This window comes from Apteryx rowi, unplaced genomic scaffold (genome assembly GCF_003343035.1).
Source record: "Apteryx rowi isolate R43461 unplaced genomic scaffold, aptRow1 scaffold_463, whole genome shotgun sequence".
Lineage (NCBI taxonomy): Eukaryota > Metazoa > Chordata > Aves > Apterygiformes > Apterygidae > Apteryx > Apteryx rowi.
In genome coordinates, this window is record NW_020450720.1 from 442,901 (window position 1) to 467,434 (window position 24,534).

Genomic DNA, 24,534 nt, shown 5'->3' on the forward strand with positions numbered 1-24,534 from the left:
CTCACCGATGGTGGAGATGAAGGTGGTGTTGAAGGCGTCCTCGCTGAAGCGGAACAGCAGGCAGGTCTTGCCCACGCCCGAGTCGCCGATCAGCAGCAGCTTGAAGAGATAGTCGTAGGTCTTCGCCATCTTCGCTCGGCCTCCGGCTCGCCGCCACCCGCAGCGGGAAGGACGGAGCGAGCGAGGGCGGGAGGCAGGCGCGGCCCCGCCCTGGCCCGTCACGGCGCCGCCGGAAGTGCCGCGGGGGGCGACGGGAGATGTAGTCCCCGGCGGCGCGCCCGCCTCGCGGCGCGCCTGCGGCGGCTGCGGGCGCGGCGCGGCAGCGGGGACTCCGCTCTCCGAGTGGGGCCGCAGCAGTTTATCCTGCCGCGGTCTGAAACACAGGGCTGTTCCCGGGAAATAGGCGTAAAAGTCAGTTGTCTTCCCAGCACAGCGTTTCTGCCCGATACAACCCCCAGCGGGGGACAGCGGCCGCCATTACATTGCACATAGATAGCACAGAGGTACGAGCTGGTAATGACGCCGAAGCAGTGCTAAATTCAAATCTGTTTATAGTATCTGTGTTTGTGTCCGCGCAGAAGAGCTGCTTCCCCATGAAAGGCTTCCCTTCCTCCCGGGGCCAGGCAGCCAGCTGCAGCAGTTGTGGCACAGCCTAATACATCTAAACACGCTCATTTGGGTAACCCTATCTTAGTGGTTTGCTTATAAAAAACAACAGTTCCCTGTCAAAATAAGTCTATCACCAAAATAATGCTTCAGTGGTATTGCTCACATCACCCTTAACACAATGATTTCTAAGTATTTGAATATCTTCTACTTAACTGAAGAACAAAGATAAAGCTTTGGACAGACTTTTGCGGGCTTTCCACAATGAACCAGCGCTGCACCAGATGGCCTGTGTGCATCTGAGCACAGCAACGCTGGCTCTCGGGTAGCTACGTTCAGTAGCATGCTGCAAAACACCACATTTTGCTGCTCCTGTTAACATGGACTAGAGCTGCCAGCCTCATTTCTAGCTTTCCTATTTCCTAAGGCTGCAAGCAACATCAGAGGATCTTGCAGGCAACATATTGCCCGGGAGCTTCAGATCTGAGACCAGCATCTACAGAAAGGCTTCACCAACTGCCTACAGCTGGACAAATCAAAGTACCCTGCAAGCTACTTGTCTATATATTTTCATATTAACAGTCTTCCATAAATGTAATTTTTGAGATTGAGTTTTAAAATGTGTATCTGTAGTTTGATATTGTAATATCAAGTTTGTAGTGTGTTCTAGCATATATTACCTTTCAGGAATGCTAAACCTTAAAAACTAAAAGAAATAATATTACTTTAAGAGTATCAGCAGATGAAAGAAATAGGAAGCCAGCATAAAGAATACTGAGCTTCATCCTAAATGCACTGACACTACTGGTAAGTTTGTATCTTGTATTTTTCGTGTCAATGCTCAAATTACAGTGGATGCATGAGTTTTCTACATAGAAACAGATGCATTCTGAATTTAATGGCATGGGGAGAATTGCTACCACTGAGCAATCAGGTGGTCACATTCTGCAAGGGATTGGGCTAAATTCTCTTTGGAAACCAATCAAAATTTGTAAATTAGAGCCACGTAGTTACCTGAAGTGACACAATAAATAATGGCATAATACTGCACTTCAGTTATATGTACATCGTTAACAAGTAGAGGTGAAAAAGTGGATGAGCATGTGGCCTCAACTGTTTCTTTTAAGTATAGATTTGGGAGTGTCATGTAAGGAATAAACTGTAATTCACACAACACAGAAAATTATTTTCACTCAGTCTCAAGCAGAGTTAAAAATGTGTGTATTCTAGAGCAGTATGTGGGTATTTTACACCATCTGAATAAAGTCCTTTCCCCATCTTTTTCCACTGGTAATTATCTTTTAATGTGAGGCAGCCTCATTACATATTTTTTTATGCTGTGTTCCTTACAGGATGTTACAAGGTGCTATAAAAATAAATAACATTACTGAAACAATTTAAAATGACAGCAAAGATCTACTGCTTTAATTTTTAAAGTTGTAATATGCCTCTAAACAAGCTATAAAGAGAAATTTCTATTTGTGTAAGTCACTACAACACTACTTACTTCTCTCTTAGGAAAGCAAAGGAAAAGAAGCAGTTTTCCCCAAATTATTCATTAAGGGATTGCCATCCTGCAAGGCTCGAAACGCCAATGTTCTTTTCAGCTCGCTGTAGGCTTTCCCTCACCCCTGTGCGAGAACGGCTCTTTGGCACCTACTGACACAGGAACACCCCCTGCCACTTCATCTGACGGGGTGGCTGGCTCAGCAGCTACCCTGCGCACCGGCAGGGGTGAGCTGTGGCATTAGCAGACACCAAGGGCATAACATGCACCCCTCTGATTTCTTTCCCTGTGTGCAAGATTCTCAAGTACCCTCTAGATGGGACTGCCCCCACACAAGTAACTTCAGTCATGATAAACCTTGAGAAAACAAGGGCTTAATATGGCATTATGTTCTTAATCATGTATTACTCAGTTTGGTGGTGTTCCTGACCAACATATGTTTGTGTTACAAATCATGAAAAAAGATCCAGTAACAAATCTGATGTAAAACTGTACAAGCTTACAAGCTAGGTTCAATAAAAGCTTGTCATAAATGCTAATCAAACTTCTGGTTAATTGTATTAAAATCTAAATTCTTAACATAGGTGCTGTGTTGGTGATTCAAGTAAAAATTTCACTGTTTGTTTGATTAAGACCTGTGGCAGATCAGGATACTGTCTGATAGAGGGGAGCCAAGGTGGCAAAACAAAGATTTTGGAGAGGAGAGGTCTGCCGGTTGATATTAACACACTTGCAGAGCTCAACCCTGTTCAGGCAGGAATTTGAAAACATGGCTGCTTAGTTCATTTTTTTACAGTATTATTGACAATTGGGCTGTTTAGATGTTAAGATGGGCTGCTGAAGTACTTATTATAAGATTTAAGGTTATATATGATAATGACAAGCTGGCACTGAAGCAGTAAAACCAAACAGATTAATTACTTCAGACTAGCATGAATAATTAGATTATAGCAAACTGCAAATGAAAAAGTAATCTCTGAAACATTTCCATATATCTGTATTTTCAGAGACATGAATTGCTATGTACTGTAATTAGGGCCCTGCTGAAGATTACTGACTGTATCATCTTCTTTTAGCAATGAAGAGAGTAATTTGGGGGTTAATATTCACTCTGAGATTTAYGGAACAAGTAGGTTTCCATATGTCTTTGGAGCAGTATGTTTGTGACTGCCATCTGTTACTCAAGAGTAGTTTTATAGAAAAATAATGCAAATTACTTCCCTCTTTAATTACACTGGTGCTTTGCAATATTGTGTTCTGTTCTGATCTGGAAAAGTGCCAGTTTGCCAGACTCAGAGGACAGATGTTTACTTAACCACCAACTTTAAAGTTACTTTAAAAACAAGATATAAAGACTGAAAGTTATATTATTTTTGATTTTTTTGAACATGTAAAAGCTGTAATTGTACAACTGCATACCTTGCAATACTTCAGTAAAAGTTTGAAGAATACTATCAAAGCTCTTAGGGCTTAACACTTAATCCAGTCTGATACTTGGTCCATGAAAATACTTTGAAACCCAGTCTCTGTTTTAGCACTAAATTGAAAAAGACAGTATTTGTTTTATGTGACATTGCAGTGAAATAGGTCAACTAAGATTAAACATTTTATTTGTGTCTGACAGGGGAGAACCACTGAGGGGTATACTGATGTATGAAGTTGAAAATGGTTGACATTATAGTTTACCTTTTGTGACTATATAAATGGGGATAGCACCATAACAATGTTGCCTAGATGTTGACTATGATGCTGATTTGTACATTTCAAAAAAAAAAAAAAAGCAACACTTTAAAACCTTTTAAAACCCCCAAAATAAAATTCCAAGTTCAGTCTCAACTGCCCTAACAGTTTTGCCTGAATATCACAGTTGAAACTCATCCAATAAACAGATGTTGAGTCCCAAACAAGATATGGCAAAATTCCCTTAGTCACTGAGATGTATGTAAAGTGCATCTGTTAAAGCACTGAGATCTTGTCAAGAAAGGCACTAACATGAGTAGCGCAATGCAATTACTCCCTCGATTCATATGCAATAAATACAACAACCTTTACATACGCATAAAAACCCCAGAAAATACTGTGACTAGTTTACTGACATCTACATTTTTAGGAAAATAACAGATTACAGTCTTGCTCCTTAATTCCCACTCTCGTTTCTACTTGTCTCAAATGATAGACACATTACTTCTAACTTTCAAAAATCTTTTTTCCCCCTCTATTCAAATAGAAGATTAGCTAAGTATAAAAGAACCCCATACAGAACACATATTGCTGTGTGAAAATACTTCTTTAATCAAGTTCTTTCATTCAATGTGTATGAAATTGTAGGAATTTCTAAGTCTTAATTGTTTAAATACAAGGCTTCAAAAAACAACAGAATTATTTAAAATGTTGGTAGAACCAAGATCCTGTTATTCTGTCACTAATTGGAGTCTACAGGTGCAAGTCCTGCAAAAAGTTAAGCTTACAAGGCAGTCTTTCCCAGAATGCCACCTAACTAAAAATCATGAACATGAGCTTTGCTCCTTAACTTTTGGACTCTGGTAAATAATATAATAATAGTTTTCATGTATATCCTTAACAACTCTGTTTTTGGCAGATGCCACTGAAATTTATTACTGTTTGATGACTACCATGTGACACTCCTTTAAATAACTGCCACTTATTTGCCAGTTCTAGTAAGTATGTCTTGCTCTGCAGGTGGATATTTCTATGCTCATTCTACACTTTGTCTCAGTGCATTCAATATGTCCTGCTTTTTACTTAAAAAAATGTCAATCCACATGTTTAATTTTTTTGGTCTTTAGAAAGAGCGGTACTTTCCTTTACCCGAGTGACCTAAATGTATGAATTCTTCATATCTATGTATGTATGTATACATGTATGTGTTGCAGAACTTTATATAGAAGAGATTAAGTCAAGCCATTAACAAGAAAAATTACACAAAGTATGTACAGTTTGGTCTCCCTCAATCCCAGAAAGGAAAAGCACTATAAGATTCTTATCTGTAAATTCCATGAAGTTCAAGGTTTGTTAATAAGATTAATGCTAAAAGTGGACCTTCTTCAAATTCCCTTGCCAATCAGAACTATCTCAGCATAAGCCATATTTAAACCCAGTGAACACATCCCAGGGTTTATACCATTAATTTATAACCAATTAAAAATTATTATACTTAATTCTGCAGTATGAACAAAACCACAGGCAGACAGTGTTCCAGGTCAAACATACAACTTGAAGGGAAACTAGTTTTGAGCGCAGCTTAGAGTTGGTTAACATATGGAAATCTAAATAGTTTTAATGATAATACTACAGAGACACCTACCCACATTTTAGTATTCTAAATGTACCACAGGAAGCATTATTAGGGTGAATTCATTTTTTCTAGAATAGTCAATATACATCTCCTTGGAGACCATGCTCAGTTTGAAAGATGTCCTGTAGTAAACACCCCAATAGCCTGTATTCTGGCAACATCACATAGCAAATCCTAACCACCCCCCCAAGCTCTGCTGCTGAAGGCTGCAAAAGGAAGAGAATGGAGTAGTACCGGGTGCGAGCAGGCACTCCAGTGTGGCCTCCCACGTCGCAAAGCGCATCCCAGGCACAACTCAGCGAGAGATCACCACAATGCATGTCATCAGAGAGTTTCAGCTTCAGCTCTGAAACAGCAAAAGACTTCCACTCATTATGTGGAAAAAAAGTAACCATCATTATGTTGTTTTTAAACATCTCCAGAACAACTTCTGGAAATTTTCTCTAGTTGTTCTAGCAGACAGACAGTGCTTCTTGTTCTTTTCTCTGAAATGAGATTAAAGTCTTTTTATTTTTTGCAGAGGGAAGACTGGAAAGGGGAAGTAATTTCTCTTGGACTTGTATATATACTCTGTAGGCCATGTCACTGTGGTACAAACCTGGCAAAAACGGACTACATTTCTCTCCCAGTTAACTTGCAACATAAAGCTCTGTGCTGCATTTCTGCTTTCCAAATAGCGTACTTCAAAAAATTTATATCATAAGATTGAATGTAATCCATTATAACTGACTCCTTTAGCAAGTCACGCTCAACTACAAGCTGCTATGAAAGGGAAATGAATCTCCAAGTAAAACCAAAATAGAGAACCAAATAGAGGGATGTGTCCCATACACATCCTGTTTTCAGATCATCCTGTGTGCCCTGTCTTCCACAGAAACCTGTTTTTAATGTAAACTGTGAATCTACAGTCTTCCTCAGGCACCGGATGGACCCTGCAGGAAAAACATTTATGAAAGGAAGGTTAGAAGGAAGAAGTGAAGGAAGGCAGTACTTGAAGATTTTTTTGTTTTGTTTTGTTTGCTTTATATATTGTGAAGGTATTATCATAACCAAAGAAACATATAATTCTCTTCCAGATTCTGAATCAACTGCCTTAATATATTCTCTCCTTTCTTCTTGCAGGTAAACACCATACATTTGAAAAAGACCGAAAGGTAGTAGAAACAGTTAAGAAGCAAGAACTTGAGCCAGCTGCTCTGTACTGATAACTAGTGCATGTTCCTAACTTCACAGGACAGCATGCAGAGCATGAGTCAGGGCCTTTCAAAGTCCCTATGATATAATGAAAAGGACTTGCAAAATACCCTTGGTAGGTGTCATCATCTCTCCAGAGCATAAGGAAAAAAAATGCTAACATAGCATTACAGTGTGATGGGTGTGACCGAGAGACAAGAAAAAACAATATAATGGCTTGAAGCACTACAACACGTGGGTCTATTCTTGCAGAATAACGTGGGGTTTGGGGGGAGGGAGAACATATTTTGAAAGCTTTGTACACCGGCAGCATTGGAGATGCCGTCTCAGCTTTGGGAATATTGTCATCAGACAGATGTACCTCTATGAAAATTTACATCTTCACTTCTGCATGTGGCAAATTTTTAAAATCCTGGAGGAAGAAAAGACAGGAAATTCCAGCTCTGTATTTTAGGAGAAATTAAAACAATTCTCAGAAAGAAATAAGAAACTTCAATAATGGAAAAAAATTTTTAAAAGCTTTCATATTCATGCAATATTTCTTACTAGACCATAATAAATTTAAGATAACGTTATTAACAAATATACTAAGTAGATAACAGTTATGTTAATCTGCATTATGTAGTTTAGATGTTAAAGTATAATACAATGAATTCAGTTTTTGACAAAGTTATTGAAAAAGTATTTCAGAGAAGGTGCATGGAGAATACCTTTATGTCTGGTTAAACTATTTTCAACATCTATTTCTTTGATAAAATTTTTGCTAAATGCATCAGTTTTCCCTTCAAAAAGGATGTGGCTTGACATTCTGTTTTAAATTTTTTGAAGACTTTTCATAGTAAGTGATTTTTATAAGGTGTATTTGTGCCACTTAATGGACTTTTAGTGAATTACACTTTTAAATGCAGCTTGGGGCTTGTTTCAGTTAAATCCAATAGTCTTACAAATTATACTCATACTTATTACTCATAAAAAAATTCTACCTCTTAATGACAAAATTAATGACTATTTTTTCACTCTTACTATCAGCAATTTTTTATTTCTCATAGGTTTTCTAAATCAAATTAAATGCATAAATAACTAACATAAAAATTGTTCTTCTTTTTTTTTTTTATTTGGGTGGGAAACTCCAGAAGAGTTTGTACATATATACAGCTTAAAATAAGGTGTTATTTATTATAAAATATTGAGTCACATTTTAGTCAAAATCTAGTATAAAGGTACATTGGTCTTCTAAACTCCATTTAAGATCTGAAAATTCAAGTTGAGACCTTGATCTCTTGATCAATGAACATATGAAGATGCCTTGCAAAAAGAGAACTAAGTATCTGTAGGCTGATGAATTGTTTTTAGCGATTATACTTGAACATGTAAAAATCCTATTTTACAAGTAAGTGTATTTTTCTTATTTTTTCATGTCACGTATTCAACTATAAAAAGGAAATACAAGCAGATTTTTTTAGAAAAGAAAACTGAAATAATACTCTAACACTGTTTTTCTCTGTGCTTAATCAGCTCTTGAGTTAGTCAGAGGGAACGTTACGGTGTTTATAGCAGGGCAATATCACAATGACCATTATAAAAGGTCTTGTGCTTTTTCTTTCCCTTAAGTTGCATTTTATCGGCGATAAAGCATTAGATCCATCATCAAGGCTGTGTGTAACACTTYTTTACAGGAAGTGTATTTAACACATTCTCTATGGTAATTTGCTAAAAAAAGGTTAATTAATTACATTACATGCAAGGAAATTACATTGTTATTTTTCCAGTACTGAAAAATAACTTCTGTATTAGGATGAGTTTCCTTCCTTATTTCTAAAAGTCTGTTAAAAATGTACCAGATACCCAGCAAGGCGCTTCCACAGCAGACTCTGACGCCCGTTTGCACCCGGTCTTCCCCCTAGTGCCCTAGTGCCCGGAACCGCCCGTCCGCCTGCCTGCTCTCGCAGCACCGTTTCCCTTCGGGCAGCCATGTAACGCCAGGGGCGGAGGCCGCCCCCCTCCGCGGCAGGACCGTTAGGACCGTTGGCGGGCGGGGCCGGTTGTTCCTCCGCGCCCCCGCCCCCCCAGGACGCAGCCCATCGCAGGCCGCGCGCCTCCGGCTGGACCGTTAGGACCGTTGGCGGGCGGGGCCGGTTGTTCCTCCGCACCCCCCCCCCAGGACTCAGCCCATCGCAGGCCGCGCGCCCCACTGCCGGACCGTTAGGACCGTTGGCGGGCGGGGCCGGTTGTTCCCCCGCCCCATCCCGGACGCAGCCCATCGCAGAGCACGCTCCCCGCCTCCCGGAAGCGGCGGGYGCCGAGGGAAGGGGCGGGCGGTGGCGGCCGTAGGCTCGTGTGGCGGCTCCGCCGGAGACATGCCTGTGAGTTGTTTACCAGCGTCGRGCGGCGCAGCGGCCCCCGTGCCGGCCCCGGGACAGACCCCGTCGCGACCGGCCGAGGCCAGAGGAGGGGGGGAGGAGGGGGGACCATCTGGGGAGGCCGCTCCTGGGTGACAGCGGCCCTCGGGCCTCCTCGTGCCGGGGCGCCCGGCCTGGCTGGAGCGACCCGGGGGCGCGGGCCGCGGCCGGGGGGCAGCGCCCGGCCCCGTCCCTGCCGCCTCCGGAGAGAGCGGGGCGCGGCGGGGGCGGGCGAGCCCGCGGCCTGGCGTCGCTCCGGCTGCCGCCCGCGCCCTGCCACCTTGGGACTCTGGGGCTTATCACCTCCCCGTAATCACTTAATGGCTCCCAAAGGTTGTTTTTCTCAGAGCCGTGGCGTGATCTGGTAAATGCCTCTCCCCCCCCCCTTTTTTTTTATTTTTCCTTTTCCCCCTTCCTTTTTAGGGATAGCTCCATGCTTGCTTTTACACGGATTCATTTCAGGAATCAAGATACTCAGCAAGTACCTAGAAACGTTTGTGAGGGTTTTTTGGTTATTCCTGTCTGCTTCAACCCTTGAATTCAAGGGAAACACACGTTAGCATTGCTGCTTCACTATATGTCTGGAGTGACAGCATTTTTCTTAATATACTACATTTTCTATTCCGGGATTCAAGTAACATAAGAAGTCAATAATGGTATTGTAAGTTATTCTAAAGAATAAATGTTCACACAGGTAGGTTAAATATAGCTTTGCAGCTATGCTCAGGAACAAACTACGGGCAGCAGAAGATATGGTTCATAGTATGCAGTTTATTTAACTAGACTGAACATTATTTAACATTCAGTGCATTTTTTTTCTGTCCAGTTGGCTAGAGATTTAGTGCATCCCTCTTTAGAGGATGAGAAGAAAAAGCACAAAAAGAAACGTCTTGTGCAGAGCCCAAACTCATACTTTATGGATGTAAAATGTCCAGGTAAATACTTAAAATGTCTGTATCTTAAAAAAGGAATGAAACTGATTTTGCACACAGTTCAGCTTCATAAAAGGCCTCTGAAAAATAATTTACCTAAATGTGGTTTGTGTATTCTGTAGATTAAAAAAAATATGGTTGTAAATTTTGTTGCTTTTTCTTTACAATAAAATGTTTCAAACTTTTTGAAGAGTTGATTTAAAATATCAGGTCTTATTTTCTTTTCTGGAGGTTTGAAATTATATTATGTTGTTTTTTTTCTTTCTTTTTTTTTGCTTTCTGAAATCTTGGCAAGTGCGGGAAAAACAAACACCAACCTTTCCATGTGTAAGAACTGAAATGAAAGGGGTGTTTTAAAACATCCATTGCACAAGTTTCAAATGGAAAATAACATTATTTTTCTCCTAAGTTGGGTGATTCTGGAAGAACAACCAGAAAAATGTTTTGCAAGGATACAAACAGATATACTGGAACTTTACATATAAAGTAAAAAATACACCACTTTCTCTTTTGCATATTTCTGTTAAGCAACTTGACATCCAACCCACATACAGAACACATGTTTAAGGTACTGTCTGTGTCCACTTCTCACAGATTTTAATTATTTTGGCTTAGAAACATCTGTACAATCTCTCCTGCGTATACTAAAACATAACATTTTCTAGCACAATTATAGGACGATGCTCTACCAGTGAACAGCTTCTTTGATCAGCACAGCTGCATTCATACTGAGGCACAGAAATTGTCAAATATTGTAACTTGTCTCTTAGAGACTCTTGCAGTATAAGAGAACTATAAACTGTATCTTAAACTAAAATTAAAACAGTAAGAAAATACATGGACTTACTTAGAACAGTGATCATCCTGACAGGAAGCAGTGTAGTGAATCGTTGCTGTATTCATTTCCTTGTATTTGTTATTATCCAGTTCTATCTTAGTAGTTTAGATTTCTAGGATGCTCTGAAACATTGTTTTCCATCTAAAGATGATGTAAAATCATTAAAACTCTTTGAAGGTAAAGCATGATTATTAAAAAAAAATACATGCCACTTAAAAATATTTAACTTGCTTCAAACAAGTGTTCATACATGCACATACTAAGATACAGTTAGAAATGCCAGCTTATGCCCATAGGTCATCTGTTACATTCATAATTGTTGGATTAATTGGTTGTTGACTTTTAGGGATATATAGAGCAAAGGAGGAGAGCTTCAACAATGCCGCTCATTGAGGCACTGCTCACGACATCAGGCAGCCTTTTGTATCATCCACTGTTGCTGAAGATGCAAAATAGTTGTTGAAATTAATTGGGCTCATTTTCTTGCAACGCCCAAAATAAAACCTCATCAATACAGAAGTTCAAATTTGTGGGGGAAAACAACACTTGCTATTGTTAAGTTTTAGCTTCTAATATTTTTTTTTCAAACAAAGATTCTGGCAGCAGCTCTTTATGGTTTAAACAGAGTAGAAAGCTGCCATCTTTTCTCATAAGAATTCTCTTTGCCTGCCAGCTTCCTTGTCAGGGGTTTTTCTGAAGTTTCGGGAGACCTTTCTCACATCATATATTCTATTTTGTCTACTCTTTCTGATATTTTCAGATACTGATGCCACCTGAAAATGGCTTCTATGCTTGTCAGTAGCTACTTGTCTGTTGTTTATATTCACATCTGGATTGAAATCCATTATAAATATTTTCATCTCCAAAACCTCCCTTTCCAATTCCTCTTGACTAATTAAAAAAAGCCCTTTGTTTAAGCCATGTATGAGAACAATTCCATTTTTGCTTTCTTAAGTAATGGAATTTAGACATTATCTGCAAAATGCTTCTTTTGGGGTCTGGAATTGAGTAAAGTTTTTCTATGCAAGTCTTCTGTTTTAAATATGATACTAGCTTAGCAGAATACAACCAAGCATGTGCCTTATGTGTACCAGTTATTAAACAGAAAGCAAATAGGTTTGTACAGTAATGTTTATATTCACAGCTGCCAAACTTTGTCAACAGCAGTGCTGTACCATAGCAAATTACCTGTTTCTCCAGATAGATGGGTTCTTGTATTCAGTGGAGAAAGTCCAGAACCAGACTTCATGTCAGGAAAGCAGGTCGGCAATGGTAGTGCAGTATTATGAGAATTGGGATGCATCACTGCAGTTTGACCTGCGTTCTAGATACAGAATGTTTTGTCCTGCATATTAGGAGTCTTTTGAACTGATGTCATTAAGAAAAAAAAATTGTTTGAAGAAAGTATGAAGACTGTCTAGTAGGTGGCAGCTTCTACTTTCACTCCTGTTGGCTTTATAAAAAAGTATATATATATATATAAACCCCCAAAACTGAGAATAACCACTGTGTAGAAGAGGGGAGTAAGTTACTTACCAAAGGAAGAGCTTAGATTATTCTGAAGTTTGTCCTAAGAACGTATCAACACAAGCATCTAAAAGGTCCATTAGCAGATACCCTAGTCTGTATCTATAGAACCGCCTGCTGATTTACTCCTTTCAAGCTTGGGATGAGATAGCTGTCTTTTCCCCCATGCATTAAAAAAGAATAAATACCATGGAACAGTTTCACCAAGCAGCAGGATAAGTCTCTGAATGTTTCACGAACAGTTTCTGATAGCCATAAAGATAAGGTATCAGGCTCCTACTGTTTGCAGGAGACATACTGCAGGTAAATTGAGGCTTGTCAACCATCAAGCTTTGTTGATGATTCCCATATAAACAGTCATAACAATTTCAGTTAATTAGCTGTCACTTTTGGATGCATATTAATAAAAGCAAGTACTTCAAACTACAGTAGCAACACTTTGTTTTGGTTTAGTTAGGATGCTGTGTAATGAAATATAGATCCATTTTTGGACCACTGTTTAGGGTATCTGGTTCAATTACACATACAGTAAATAATTTGAAATTTTTCAGTTTTAATAGCCCTGGGTAACTTAGCATGTATTTGTTTTTTTCCTAAAATTGTACAGCAGCTGAACAGGTAACATGCCTGTCTCAATGCCGTCTTAGTACGACCAGTATGTTGATAAAAGGAAAAACAATATTGTTAATACAGCAAATTTCCTAATGGTAAATAGTACTATATGGTATGTGTGTTGAATAATGCTGTTGGTTACTTAAACTGTAGAACAACTCTTGTGTACTGCTCTTAAGCTTCTCATTGCAAGTGCCTTGAACACATTAATACAGAGCAGCTGYTTATTGTGCACTGTAAGAGAAGTTTAAACATTATTGTTAGAGGTACTTGTTTGACTTCTTACGAGGTATCCTGTACTTTTAAATAGGTTAAGATAATGAAATACCTACATTCCTCTCTTTTTATCAGTGAAAAGTTGCAAGTTGAAGTAGTGTCTGAGAGCTGTCTTCATTATGTTAAAAAAAATGCTAGAAACACTCAAGAGAGAAATTAAAATAATGCTGTTTTCCAGGATGCTACAAGATCACCACTGTATTCAGCCACGCTCAGACAGTAGTTCTGTGTGTAGGGTGCTCAACTGTCCTGTGCCAGCCTACTGGGGGAAAGGCTAGGCTCACAGAAGGTAAGGGGCAATCGTTAACAGTCCAAATATTGCACTTAAGATCATGTATTTATAGTCTGCAAATAATTTAGCTTTGGTTTTGAAAACAGATACTGGAAAAAAATCTCAAATTGTTTAGAGTTGATTAGCAAAAACATTGTTTTTCTGCAGCTTTTTTTTTAATTGGCTACATAGACACACCAAACAGCTAAGCAGCTATATTTTGGTCACACTTGATTTTAGATGCTTTGACTTGTAATTTCCTTCAGCCTAACTGTAATAGATAGATGGCCTATTTAATTTTAGTTCTGAACAAAGTCTAGAGGGTTAAAAAAAAAATCCTGTGATTATCCACCATTAAAGGAGGAGAGTACTTTTGTCAGGTTAAAGTGATCCCTCCCACTGCTAGTCAGTGGTGGCTTTTTTCCTTCCTTCCAGTTACTTGGCTAGGGTTCCCTATCAAAATTTGTTTTGTATAATTTATAAGGAAGCAAATAACCACTTATCATTATGCATGGATAACTGGTGCAACACCAGTATCTTGAAGTACAACCCAAGGTCTAGGATATGGAAAACACTGGAAACACTTGAGAGTTTAAAGTAATTCAAAGAACGAATCCAGATTTCATTCATACTTCTTGTTTAAAAGGTAAACACATATGTGAATTATATATAGTGGTGCTTGTATCATATACTACTATACAGGTGTAGCTTATGGGAGGACAGAATATTTGAAATAGTGTTGGAACCCTTTCAGCTGCTCAACAGCCTTAGCAGCTGTTTCAGTTTAGGGTTTGTACCAGTCAGGGGTGGAACAGTAGAATGAAATTTAAAAAGGCATCCAGAAAAAAAAAGAAAAATAGTACTCCTGAGCCTTATTAGAAGGTGATATATAAAAGTCATGTCATTCTGGTTGGATTGGAGTAGAGTCAAAGTGCTAGATCTTTATCTTTTGTGGTATATGAAATTTAAATTTATTACGGAAGTTCTATAGCAGAAGTTGGGTGAGCAATTTTTCACGGCAGTCTGACAATGTAAGGACTATTCATTTATACTCCTGTGATTTCTTTACAGGCTGTTCATTTAGAAGAAAGCAACACTGAAAAGTCTCTTCAGCATACTGACTTGGATCTGGGTTCCTGAAAGCCTTATCTGTTAAAAAAAATGCCTGTTAATATAACAATGTAATTATGGTTGATTTTGTAAAAATTACATACCACAAGTGACTAATGAGCTGGAATCTCTTTTTCAATAAATGGTTCGAAGTGAGAATTTTTCCTGCAAGTTTGCAGACAGCTGAGCTCTATTTTTATAGTTTTACTTCTAAACAATGTATTACAATTGGATAGTGGCATTTAATGCAAGAATTTGAACCTCACACTTGCTGCATGCACCCTTCCCCTTGTTAATATCAACTACAGAAGTGTAAGGCATGTGGTGACACAGAGACCACTGTAAAAATGCATTTTGTATGCTTTATCACTGTAGCTGCTCCAATATAAGGATCATAAAGGCTAGACGGATTTATAAAGGGCATGCAACTCATTTGCTTTCAGCATTGCTTTAGTCCCTTTAGCATGTTGATGAATATGCTGATAGTCTGTCAGTTTATTTCTCAAATATAAATTACCCACTTATGTTCAGCTGTTATTCTAGAATGCATGGTTTCCCCCTCTCTCTTCTGGTCTAGAAACTCCCGTTGAGCTTCTATACTGGATTGGATTACAATACAAAGAAGGAATATTTTGCAAAACAACAAAAGCATTCTGGATAGGGAAAGCATATGGTATATGAGTAACAGTAAATCAGCAGTTTACAGTAACAGCTGAGAAGGACAGCAAGTCATAACAGAACTAATAGCAAAACCATGCATATTTTCAGTATTAAATATAAATAATTACTTTTTTGAATGAGGAAAGTGATTTTTAGATTAATTTTTAAAGACATCCCTTTCTAAATGGCTGTGCAAGATCATTAGAGTTGAAAGGTTGTTTTAACCATGATAAACCATTCATACAAACAATGTAATCTTATATGCATCTTATTTTACTAAATAATATCTTCAGTTACATGTCAACAACATCTCTTTCAAAATACCAGCTGTCTTGGCAAGCTGATTGTTGTTGGGAATTTATTTAACTTGTATTTTTTTTTTTTAAATGATAGCAAATTTGTCAGTGTCTAGTCAATAAAAAAAAGGTATTATAATTCAGTGCATTTGCAAGATATGTTTTATTTCAGTTAATGCATTCAGTGAACACTGATAATTATCAGATGCAAAAAGCAGGCGTTTGGTAGAGAAACAGATACACCAATTTAGTATACATGCCTTTTAAAGAAAGTAGTTTTAGGTCAGTGCCATACCATGTTTTCACAATAAAGGTTAATTTAAGAGCATGTTTATCACTCAGGTTGTTCTTGACTAACTGGACAGTTGCCCACACTTAATGCCAGTCCATCAAATAACTGGTTTCAGAATAAAGATCAGAGTAGCAATATTAATTCATCTGTGACCTGAATACATGTGCTAAAACCAGACCGATTACTATAYTCCCATATCACTGCTTTTTCTCCCCACCCCCTAACAGATGAGAACTTAAAAGTCATGATTAAGTAAGAACTACCAAATCAAAGGAAGTCAGTGACCCATTTTGCTACAGGTGCTAGTAGGTGAAATGTAAACATTGAAATGTTTCCAGTACTGTACACATGACAATAGGCTAGTGACATTTGAACACTGATTTTTTTAAAGCCTTAAGTTACCGGAGATACAGTATAAAGAATGTTGTCTCTGCATACAAAGTTAATAGCTAACCATTCTACTTGTCAAGTGAGATACTATCATTAATAGCTTAGTATTAGTTAGTCTTAGACACTTCTGGCCATTATTTGCTTCCATACATACGTCAAATATTCATTCATGATGCATATTCAGTCACATGTAGACAAGCATACTGGTAAACTTGCACTTCTTACGTGCTGAATCTTTTATCTAAACCTAGACACAACAGTCACTGAATGAAATTTGTTTTCTAAATTACACACACACACACACACACAAAAAAAAAAAATCACTTGCAAAATAAAAATATTACACAAAAATATAGCCTATAAGTCCTATAGTACCAATGTTAGTTTTCAGGGTTTCTGTATTTAAAACATTGTATTTGGTCAATTTCTGTTAATGTATCCTTCAACATGAAAACAACTCTGAACAAATTACTTGTTCCCTGTCTAAAATGAGCAATGACTTCTGCTGCTGCATGCTTACCAGTTACTAGGTGCTCAAGACTGAAAACATGTTGCCATTGTATAAGATGCTCATCTCTAGTACTTCTGTATTGGAACTGTCAACTATTACTAAAGACTTCAAAGACAAGTTAAATGAATTTATTGCTTGAACAAATGAACATTTTGTTCAGAAAGGTTTTCATGCTTATATTCTCTCCTGGTTTGATATTTTTTAGCTGTTAAGACAACTCATTATTAATGAATTTAAAAAAGTGAAATTTTGGTGGGCCAGGAAACCAAAGCAAAAAATATAGATGTAAGGTTTTTTTATTGCTTTAAGGCACAAGAATGATTATATATAATCATGAAAAGTGCTAAAACAGTCATACCATCTTGAATTAAAAAAATCTCRATAAAACACTGACACCTCATAATAGTACATTTCCTGGTTTGTCAGTCTTAGTAACTGTAATCATAGACATACTGGGAACAGAGCTGACAGCATATTATTTCACCACCCAGCAGGTATCAATTATGAACTTAACACAAGAAGCACTAGCTTGCGGAAGAGGCAGGTACAGCTATCTTCTCTCAGCTGTTACCTGAGACATCTTTCTCGCCAGGTTCAGAGAAGCACAGCTGCTAAACAGTGTGGGGACATAAGCATTCAAATCTTTTCTAAAGGGTATTTTGTGTTGTCTCAGGCTGGAAAAAAGCATCTGATCTAACTGCAGGGGAAGAGGAGTTCTCTGTTTAAGAAAACACCTCCTTGCAGTCTTGTGAAGGAACTGCTGGTGAAACATGTAAAGCAAGGCTGCGAGTGCCAGCTCTGCAACCAATCAAACATACTAGCACTGCAGATAGAAAACATGGGATGCAATCTACTGAGAGTAACTAATGGCAGCTGTGTGCTAAACCAAAAGTCTGGGCACAGAACAAGTTAGTGGCACTCATCTAACAGCAGTGGTATTGAGAAGATGATACTCCACAGAGGCAACAATCAAATCCATTAAAGAAGCAAACTGTTTAAGAGTTAGTGAATCACGACCACATATTTACTGTAAGAAAAAAAAAGAAAAAAGAAGCGGTAATACAGAAACACCTAACTTGTCTGTTTTCTAAAATCCAGTCCTATTACACTGATTAGAACTTGCATCAAGAAGACAACAAGCTATCTTTCATCAGAGCATTATCTTCACTCTGACCACCTCTAAGTTTAGACATGCTAGTTCTCTCAAGAATTAGTATACAGACTGGGACACTGGTAACTGGAACTGGTAACTCCTACACTATACAGTATCCCTACAGTCTCAAGTATATGTCATGCTAGATTTGTACCATCTTCTCATTTAATTAAAAAAAAGTTTATACATATATATATACACACACACACACAAACATTTCACAGCTGTTTTGGGACTGACATCATGCTTAGCACTGTACAAGAAACACATGGGAAGTCTCTTAAGGACAGGATCAAAGATCTCCTGATGATAAACTTAACCAAAAGATACATGTGAAAGGGATGATTTAAGTAGCTGCCACTGGAAAACACACTAGAACAGTTCAGTCTGAGCTGCCTTGCTCTAAACATGTAAGAAGTTGCAAAGACTGTGATACAGCTAGTATGAGAAATTGCTACCAATTTAAAAAAGGAAAAAAAGACTTCACCTTTTGAAGTATTCCAAATCTAATGTTATGGGACAGAAATTTTATTATTTCCTGTGTTAGAAACAGTACAGAGGCTCTCAAGAGCTATGACAAATATTCTAAAATTATCTGACACCAAGAAAAGGCAGTAGTTGGAACCCTTTTCAGTTAGGGCATGTGGACAATAGGATAACATGCCCCTCCAAAAGGGCATATAATTTCCTATATTGAGATACTTAAAACCTATTTTGAACAGAAGTGGACTGGGGAAAACACAGATCAGTAAAGGGATGACCAAGCAGTAAACGGCTTTTTGCTGCCCTTGAGAAAAATGAGGTGTCATTATAGAATATATAAAATTCACAATATTGACCCGTCATTATACTCCTGTAATAAAATTGAAGATTAGATATAGCTTCTTTGGAAACCTGTCACAATAATTTCTTGCTCACCTTGTGCAAAAGTAACACCTTAAGGCAGGTCTCCAGAATGGGAAAAAGGATAGTTTTTGAAAAAACACACTCTCCATCTGTAAGACTTCTACTGCTGGCTTCAAGAATGTCCTTCAAATTTTATTGGAGTTCTTATTTTCTTTATCTAAAGGTCTATCTACATACCAGAATATAGTGCTATTTCTGGCTATTAGCTACTACTTCTACTACCAAAGCTAAGTTCACACATGCACATTGTGGCTGATTTACCTTGTACGGAAAGCTAACAATGAGACAGTTTGATGGCTCACCATGTTGTGCTATTCTGGCATATTCAACTGTGAAATAATACCCTTATTTCACAGTAAAAAAGTTTCACATATTTTCTGTGCCCAATCATAATGGAAGAGCAGGCAGCTACATAACGAAAAGATTTTTACTCACATTACTCTAGCTTCATTCTTTTTTAATTCTTCAACAATCCACATCTCTGATAAAAATGTACTTCTGGTATAAATCTGCATTCTGGAGGTAGCTTCATGATTTGTTTTTTTGCTTTTTAAACAAATAAGAAAACCTCTGTAAAAATCTAAAATCGATACTAAAACTTTTTAAATACTGAATAGTTTTGGCAGGCCTGAATTGTGAAAAAAATTAAGCTTTTGTGTGCTCAAATCAAAATGTGAAAATTTTTCACAAGTTTAACATTTAAGTTAGATAATTTGTTGCTGTACTTCCCAGTATAAGAAACCAATACTAGTTCTTTAATCTTGGTCAAGTGCTTGACTGGATGAGGGGGGGGAGGAAAAAAACAAAACCAAAAAACCAAGAACTGCTAATATAATGATAATTTACATGGGTAACACAGGAAGTCAAATTCAACTTTTACATTCTATAAGCTAGGAACTTCCCTGAGAGATGAATCCAGTTACATGAAAATGTAGCACCACTAGCAGGAGTTAATTAAGTGAATTTCTAATACTTTCTCTCATGTATTCTTAGCAATCTCAGACTTCAGTTGTACCCCCTCCATTTTTTTTCCCCATGTTTCAGTACAGTACTTCGGTTACTCAAATCCATTTTTTTTTTAATCTACATATTGCATCCATTTTTCTTTATCAAATTCCCTTGCAATCTTTAAGGCAGTGCTGTTGAGGGAAACCGATTGCATATTACAGATAATAGTAACAATTACCCCTCTAGGTGGTGCCACTAGCCCATTATCTGTGACTTGAGAGTCCAGCTCTTCAGGAAGAATGAGGAGAACACTACTTGCGCCCACTGCACCACCTGTATGGGAAGCATAATGTCTCTGCTGTCTGCAAAAGCCATATTGTTGTTTCTTCTCTACTACAGCCCAAGCCATGGCGTATTTACCATCCCTGTCCCACGATACTTCAGTTTTTGGCACCGGGGTCCACATCATTGCGACTGTGTCTGGTTTGAGGTACCCAGGAAGAAGTTTGCCATTAGTGTTTTTAAATCGTCCAATTTGGTAACTGTACAACAAGGCATTTCCAAATTTCAGAAGGTCACCTACTGATGACAGAAAGCCACCACCAGCCCACTTGTAAGAGTTGTCCACATATGGTGCGTTTACCAGCCGTCCCTTTTTGTTGTAAACATAACACCTAGAAATCAAGAAAATGTAATTCATCATTCTCAAATATTATGCACAACCATTTTAAACTGCCCTACTTTTTTAAAGCAAACTGACTATATATCAGCTTGCTCTCTCTCTATATGTATCTATATATATTTAAAAATATATATATGCCCTTATAACAGAAAATACTTATTTTCTAGTCTGCAATTTCACCTGCTAATTACAGCATCAATACCATAATGCTGACATAAAATTCAAATTTGAAATAACATGAACCATTTCATCTAAACACTCAAAAAAAAAATTGCATATTTTAATTCAGCAGGCTCAAAAAGATAGAAAGAACAACAAATAGTGTGGAAAAGGTAGAGTAAAATTTCATTGTTTACCTTGCTCTGTTATATATCATTGCTTCATTATCATCCAAAACAGTTGATAGCATATCCAGGTCCCGAAACATTTTTAGCATATAATCTGTAAATTTTTGTCCTGAAACTCTCTCCACAACAGCACTTAAGAGGGTAAAGCCATATGTTGAATACAAGAACTGACTACCTTAAGGAAATGGAAAAAGGGGAGGAAGAAAAAAAGAAAGAAAGAAAAAAAAAAAGGTTAGCTGCATGATGCATAAATGAAAACTTTGAGGGATAAAACTTCAATAATCACACAGGAAATAAAATTATGTATAGCAACGACTATCCAGTTTAAAGAATTATTTACATTATATTACAATTGGGAAAACTAGGGCTCAAGATACTGATCCCTAGGAATTACTGTACTGGAACAGACAAAGATGCTCACTGAGCACAGGTAGCTGTGACAACAGCACTAAAGAATTTTCAAGAATCAACATTTACAGACAGGTTTCATGCTGAGACGTAGAGAATAATATTTAACATTCTTTCCACAAGATTTACCATACTAGTTCTAACAAGGATATCTGGATTTAGAGCAGCTGGAGTGAATCACGTAATCACTTCCTAAGAGAAGCTGACCCACCGTGATTTGTGTATCTGTACCTTAGAGGTGGAAAGGCAGGGGGCAGTACTGGCTCAAGTTTTTCCAAGGTCCTCACTCACTTTTATCATCATGTTTTAACCTTCCTAGTTCTAGAATATCCTTTAAGGTCACATGAACAGTAACACACATATTTTAGATAATATTATTTACAAAATGATGTTTTGTGTTTTAATCTTCTTATTTCTTGTGCTAACACCTTTTCTGAAACACCAGCATACCAAGCAAAAGTTTTCATTGAACTACCTACAGTCACAGACAGACCCCTTATTTGAAATGGTTCAATTAACTTAGATCTCTCCAAGGTGGAAAAATGGTTGACTTCTTCCCCTTCATATCTGTCTCCCTTAAACGCGCATTACTTGCTGTTTATTGGCAATGAGTATCGTTTGCCTACTAACCCAACTCATTTAGAATTTATATCTGAAACTCTTCAAAGTAATCTCTGGAATTAACTTAAATAATTTCAGCATCTTCAATAAGGTTTGGTATTCTGGTATTTGACTAATCAACCTCCCCTCCTCCACAATGTGAAGATTAAAAACATTTAAATGAAGTCTAATTGTTGTAGCTGTGTAGCTGAAGTAACAGGGAAACTGAACAAATGGTTAAAACCAGAAATGAACAGTATACAAGTAGTGTAAACAGATAATGGAGATCTCTCTATACAAGGCACGTACTCTACTGTACAGATAAGGACTTTCAAATGCACAAACACTGTGGTCTGTACCTTTAAAGACACTGAAAATATGGTACCACTAAAGACTTCAGCTAAAAAACACCCTTACAGCACTGCTTTGTCTTGACGAAGTCCTAATGATTAGTTTGATCATCAAAAGTTAAATCAATTGTAAGATAATTACAGGACTGGACAGTTTGTTGAACTTTTAATGGAGCACAGAAAAACAAATAAACAAAACCACTCCACTTTACTGGACTAGACTAACTTCATTGCATGTAAAGCGATTTGAAACTAAAGCTTCACTAGAAAAGTGCATTTTTAATCAAAAGAAATAGAAACTCACCTGGTTTAAAGAATAAAGGATCATTTTTAAATATCTTCAGTGATTCAATCACACTTTCAAATTTTTCCTTCAAATAATACTCTTCTTGTTCAAATTCCTTGTCTCTCCTGCCAGGTTTTGAATTTCGGCTTTTTACCTCATCTTCATGTTCTTTCTTAGCTTTGACAGAATTAGTCTTTTCAATGCCTTTAGCTTCTTTTTCTTTTAGTTCCTTCTCCTGGTTAGGTTTTGTTAGTTTAAATGCTCTGTTTGCCTTTTCCTTCTCTTCCTTTACTTTTGTAATATCTTTTTCGTAGTGACGAATGCCACTCAAGTGTGAAACTAACAGTCTTGTAGTAATAACAACCTAGGTAGAAAGGACAATATCAAAGGACAAGCCCTTGTAATTAAAGATATGAAGCATACTGAATCACCCAGAAGAACATGACAAGGAAGAGACAAAGATATAGGACCTTTTAAATGCTGTATATTAAACTAGTTTAAAATATATACATATTTAAGTACACATGCACAAACACATGCATATACACACACACACAGTCTTTAATATAAAACCGAAGATCCAAATTTTCAATGTTGCTTTTTCAAGCAGCCAACATCAGTACATGTCTAAAGGATATCTGGTGTTCTACACTAATAGATCCAGCTACAAACACACATGGCTGGGCAATGGCAAGAACAAAATCCAAACAAGCATTACCAATAAACTATCACATACCTTTTCACCCTCATAGATTTTTTCTGGAAATTCAGGGACGTATTTCTGTACTGGAGCATCTAAATCCAGTTTTCCCTCTTCCCACAATTTAGCAACAGCCATCATGGTAAGACACTTGCTAATACTAGCAATTCGCATGATCGTCTCTGGTTTACATATTACACGATTCTCTACATCAGCATAACCCAAACCTGTAAGAAAATGAAAACCCTATGTCAGGACAAAGTCAGTTACAAAGAATCTTTCAAATTCTGTAACCTCACTTTAATAAAATATGTTGCTATGGACTGCTATTGTCTTTGTTTTTTATGGAAAACACAAACCTATTATCAAAGTGTTTCTGAAAACATAAACACAGTAATTTTTTAAATGAACATCAAATGTGTACATAATATGAACAGTACTAACAGACTCTATTTAAAAAATAACCTGTGTAACCAGAGGAATTACTTGTAATTTCTGGAGGAATGACGGCTGTTAAATCCTCAGTACCTTCCCAGTAACAATAGTTAACTTTTAAAGAGCGCTCATCATTTTCCAAGGGCATGCACAATACAGAACTAATACTCCCATACGCTAACCTTCTGACCAGATTTCCTTTCCATCTACAGAAACTCCAACCAGTATACCCGGAATTCCTGCTTCATCCTGTCAAAGAAGAGAGAGGAGGCATTTTAAGAAGGGAGTTAAAAAAAAAAAAAAAACACCTCCAAAACCCCAAAGGAGCAAAAACAATTCTCCAACTAAAAATATTCTTGCATATTGTTGCCAAATTACAACTGAAATTATTTTGTTAAGTACTAGTTGGACTGAACTGGTATAAACTGCTCTGAAAAAAAGAGGCAATTTCAATACAGCAATTATGAAAAATATAATCCAGCAATATAATAATAGTTTAGTTAATTTGAAATATTTCATAATTTAATGGATTTAAAGATCAGGACATGCAAAACCAATGGTAAATAGAGAGAAAACATTAAAGAGTCAGTATGTAGTGCGTGAACAGCATCATATATTAACAAAGAGAAATTCAGGGAGCTTCAGTGAGATTTTCAAAATAACTACAACATGTTTTTTGAACAATTCACCTGCCCCTCTGGCTCCCTCTCCTTCCCACAGCCTTTAAGACCCCCCTTGCTGTCGGGCACGCCGTGCCGTGCCGTACTTTCGCTAGCTTCACCACCGTGCGCCACCGGCCTAACCTTCCCAAGTACAGACAGCCTCCACTGGTATTAAGAAGTATAATGAAGTATAGTAGATAAAAATGATGAAGTACAAAAAATAAGGAAGCCCCCCCGCGGCACCTTGACCCTGCGCAGCAGGTCGCGGCTCCTCTCGACGGCCCCGCCGAAGTCCCCAGGGGCCGGCGGCGGCGCCGCCT

General features: G+C 37.8%; 3 protein-coding genes and 1 long non-coding RNA gene across 14 annotated transcripts in view; 2 read left to right on the forward strand and 2 right to left on the reverse strand.

The window, feature by feature from the left end:
- Nucleotides 1–10,889, reverse strand: part of RAB8B (RAB8B, member RAS oncogene family) — a 40,167-nt gene extending 29,278 nt beyond the window's left edge. The window contains exons 1-3 of one of the 7 annotated variants that reach the window (XM_026077850.1): nucleotides 8,469–8,692; nucleotides 6,985–7,035; nucleotides 5,664–5,775 (exon numbers count right to left, since the gene is read on the reverse strand). In XM_026077850.1, the coding sequence (XP_025933635.1) occupies nucleotides 5,664–5,712 (49 nt within the window). In that variant the 5' untranslated portion in view covers nucleotides 5,713–5,775; nucleotides 6,985–7,035; nucleotides 8,469–8,692. Of the gene's footprint in view, nucleotides 1–5; nucleotides 227–5,663; nucleotides 5,776–6,984; nucleotides 7,036–8,461; nucleotides 8,693–10,801 lie in introns of those variants that run through there. The other 6 variants (XM_026077851.1, XM_026077853.1, XM_026077848.1 and 3 more) reach the window with 6 other exon arrangements.
- LOC112971931 lies at nucleotides 301–3,893 on the forward strand. The gene is made up of 2 exons (XR_003255506.1): nucleotides 301–503; nucleotides 1,034–3,893. It is a non-coding gene; the product is annotated as an uncharacterized LOC112971931 (long non-coding RNA).
- RPS27L (ribosomal protein S27 like) lies at nucleotides 8,890–15,687 on the forward strand. Its single transcript, XM_026077854.1, has 4 exons — nucleotides 8,890–8,986; nucleotides 9,849–9,957; nucleotides 13,386–13,496; nucleotides 14,550–15,687. Exons 1-4 carry the CDS (start codon nucleotides 8,981–8,983, stop codon nucleotides 14,576–14,578), a joined length of 255 nt encoding a protein of 84 aa, XP_025933639.1. The 5' UTR covers nucleotides 8,890–8,980; the 3' UTR covers nucleotides 14,579–15,687.
- On the reverse strand, nucleotides 10,819–24,534 carry LACTB (lactamase beta). 5 transcript variants are annotated; one of them, XM_026077839.1, is made up of 7 exons: nucleotides 23,604–23,726; nucleotides 23,154–23,344; nucleotides 22,436–22,781; nucleotides 20,783–20,948; nucleotides 19,983–20,418; nucleotides 11,981–12,116; nucleotides 10,819–10,933 (listed from the first exon to the last, which is right to left on the reverse strand). In XM_026077839.1, the coding sequence occupies exons 1-7, from the start codon at nucleotides 23,698–23,700 to the stop codon at nucleotides 10,905–10,907; spliced, it is 1,401 nt and encodes a 466-aa protein (XP_025933624.1). In that variant the 5' UTR covers nucleotides 23,701–23,726; the 3' UTR covers nucleotides 10,819–10,904. The 5 variants fall into 5 exon arrangements, with proteins under 5 accessions (XP_025933624.1, XP_025933626.1, XP_025933623.1 ...); XM_026077841.1 differs by lacking the exon at nucleotides 10,819–10,933 and having other exon boundaries at nucleotides 11,905–12,116; nucleotides 20,328–20,418; XM_026077838.1 differs by lacking the exon at nucleotides 10,819–10,933 and having other exon boundaries at nucleotides 11,905–12,116.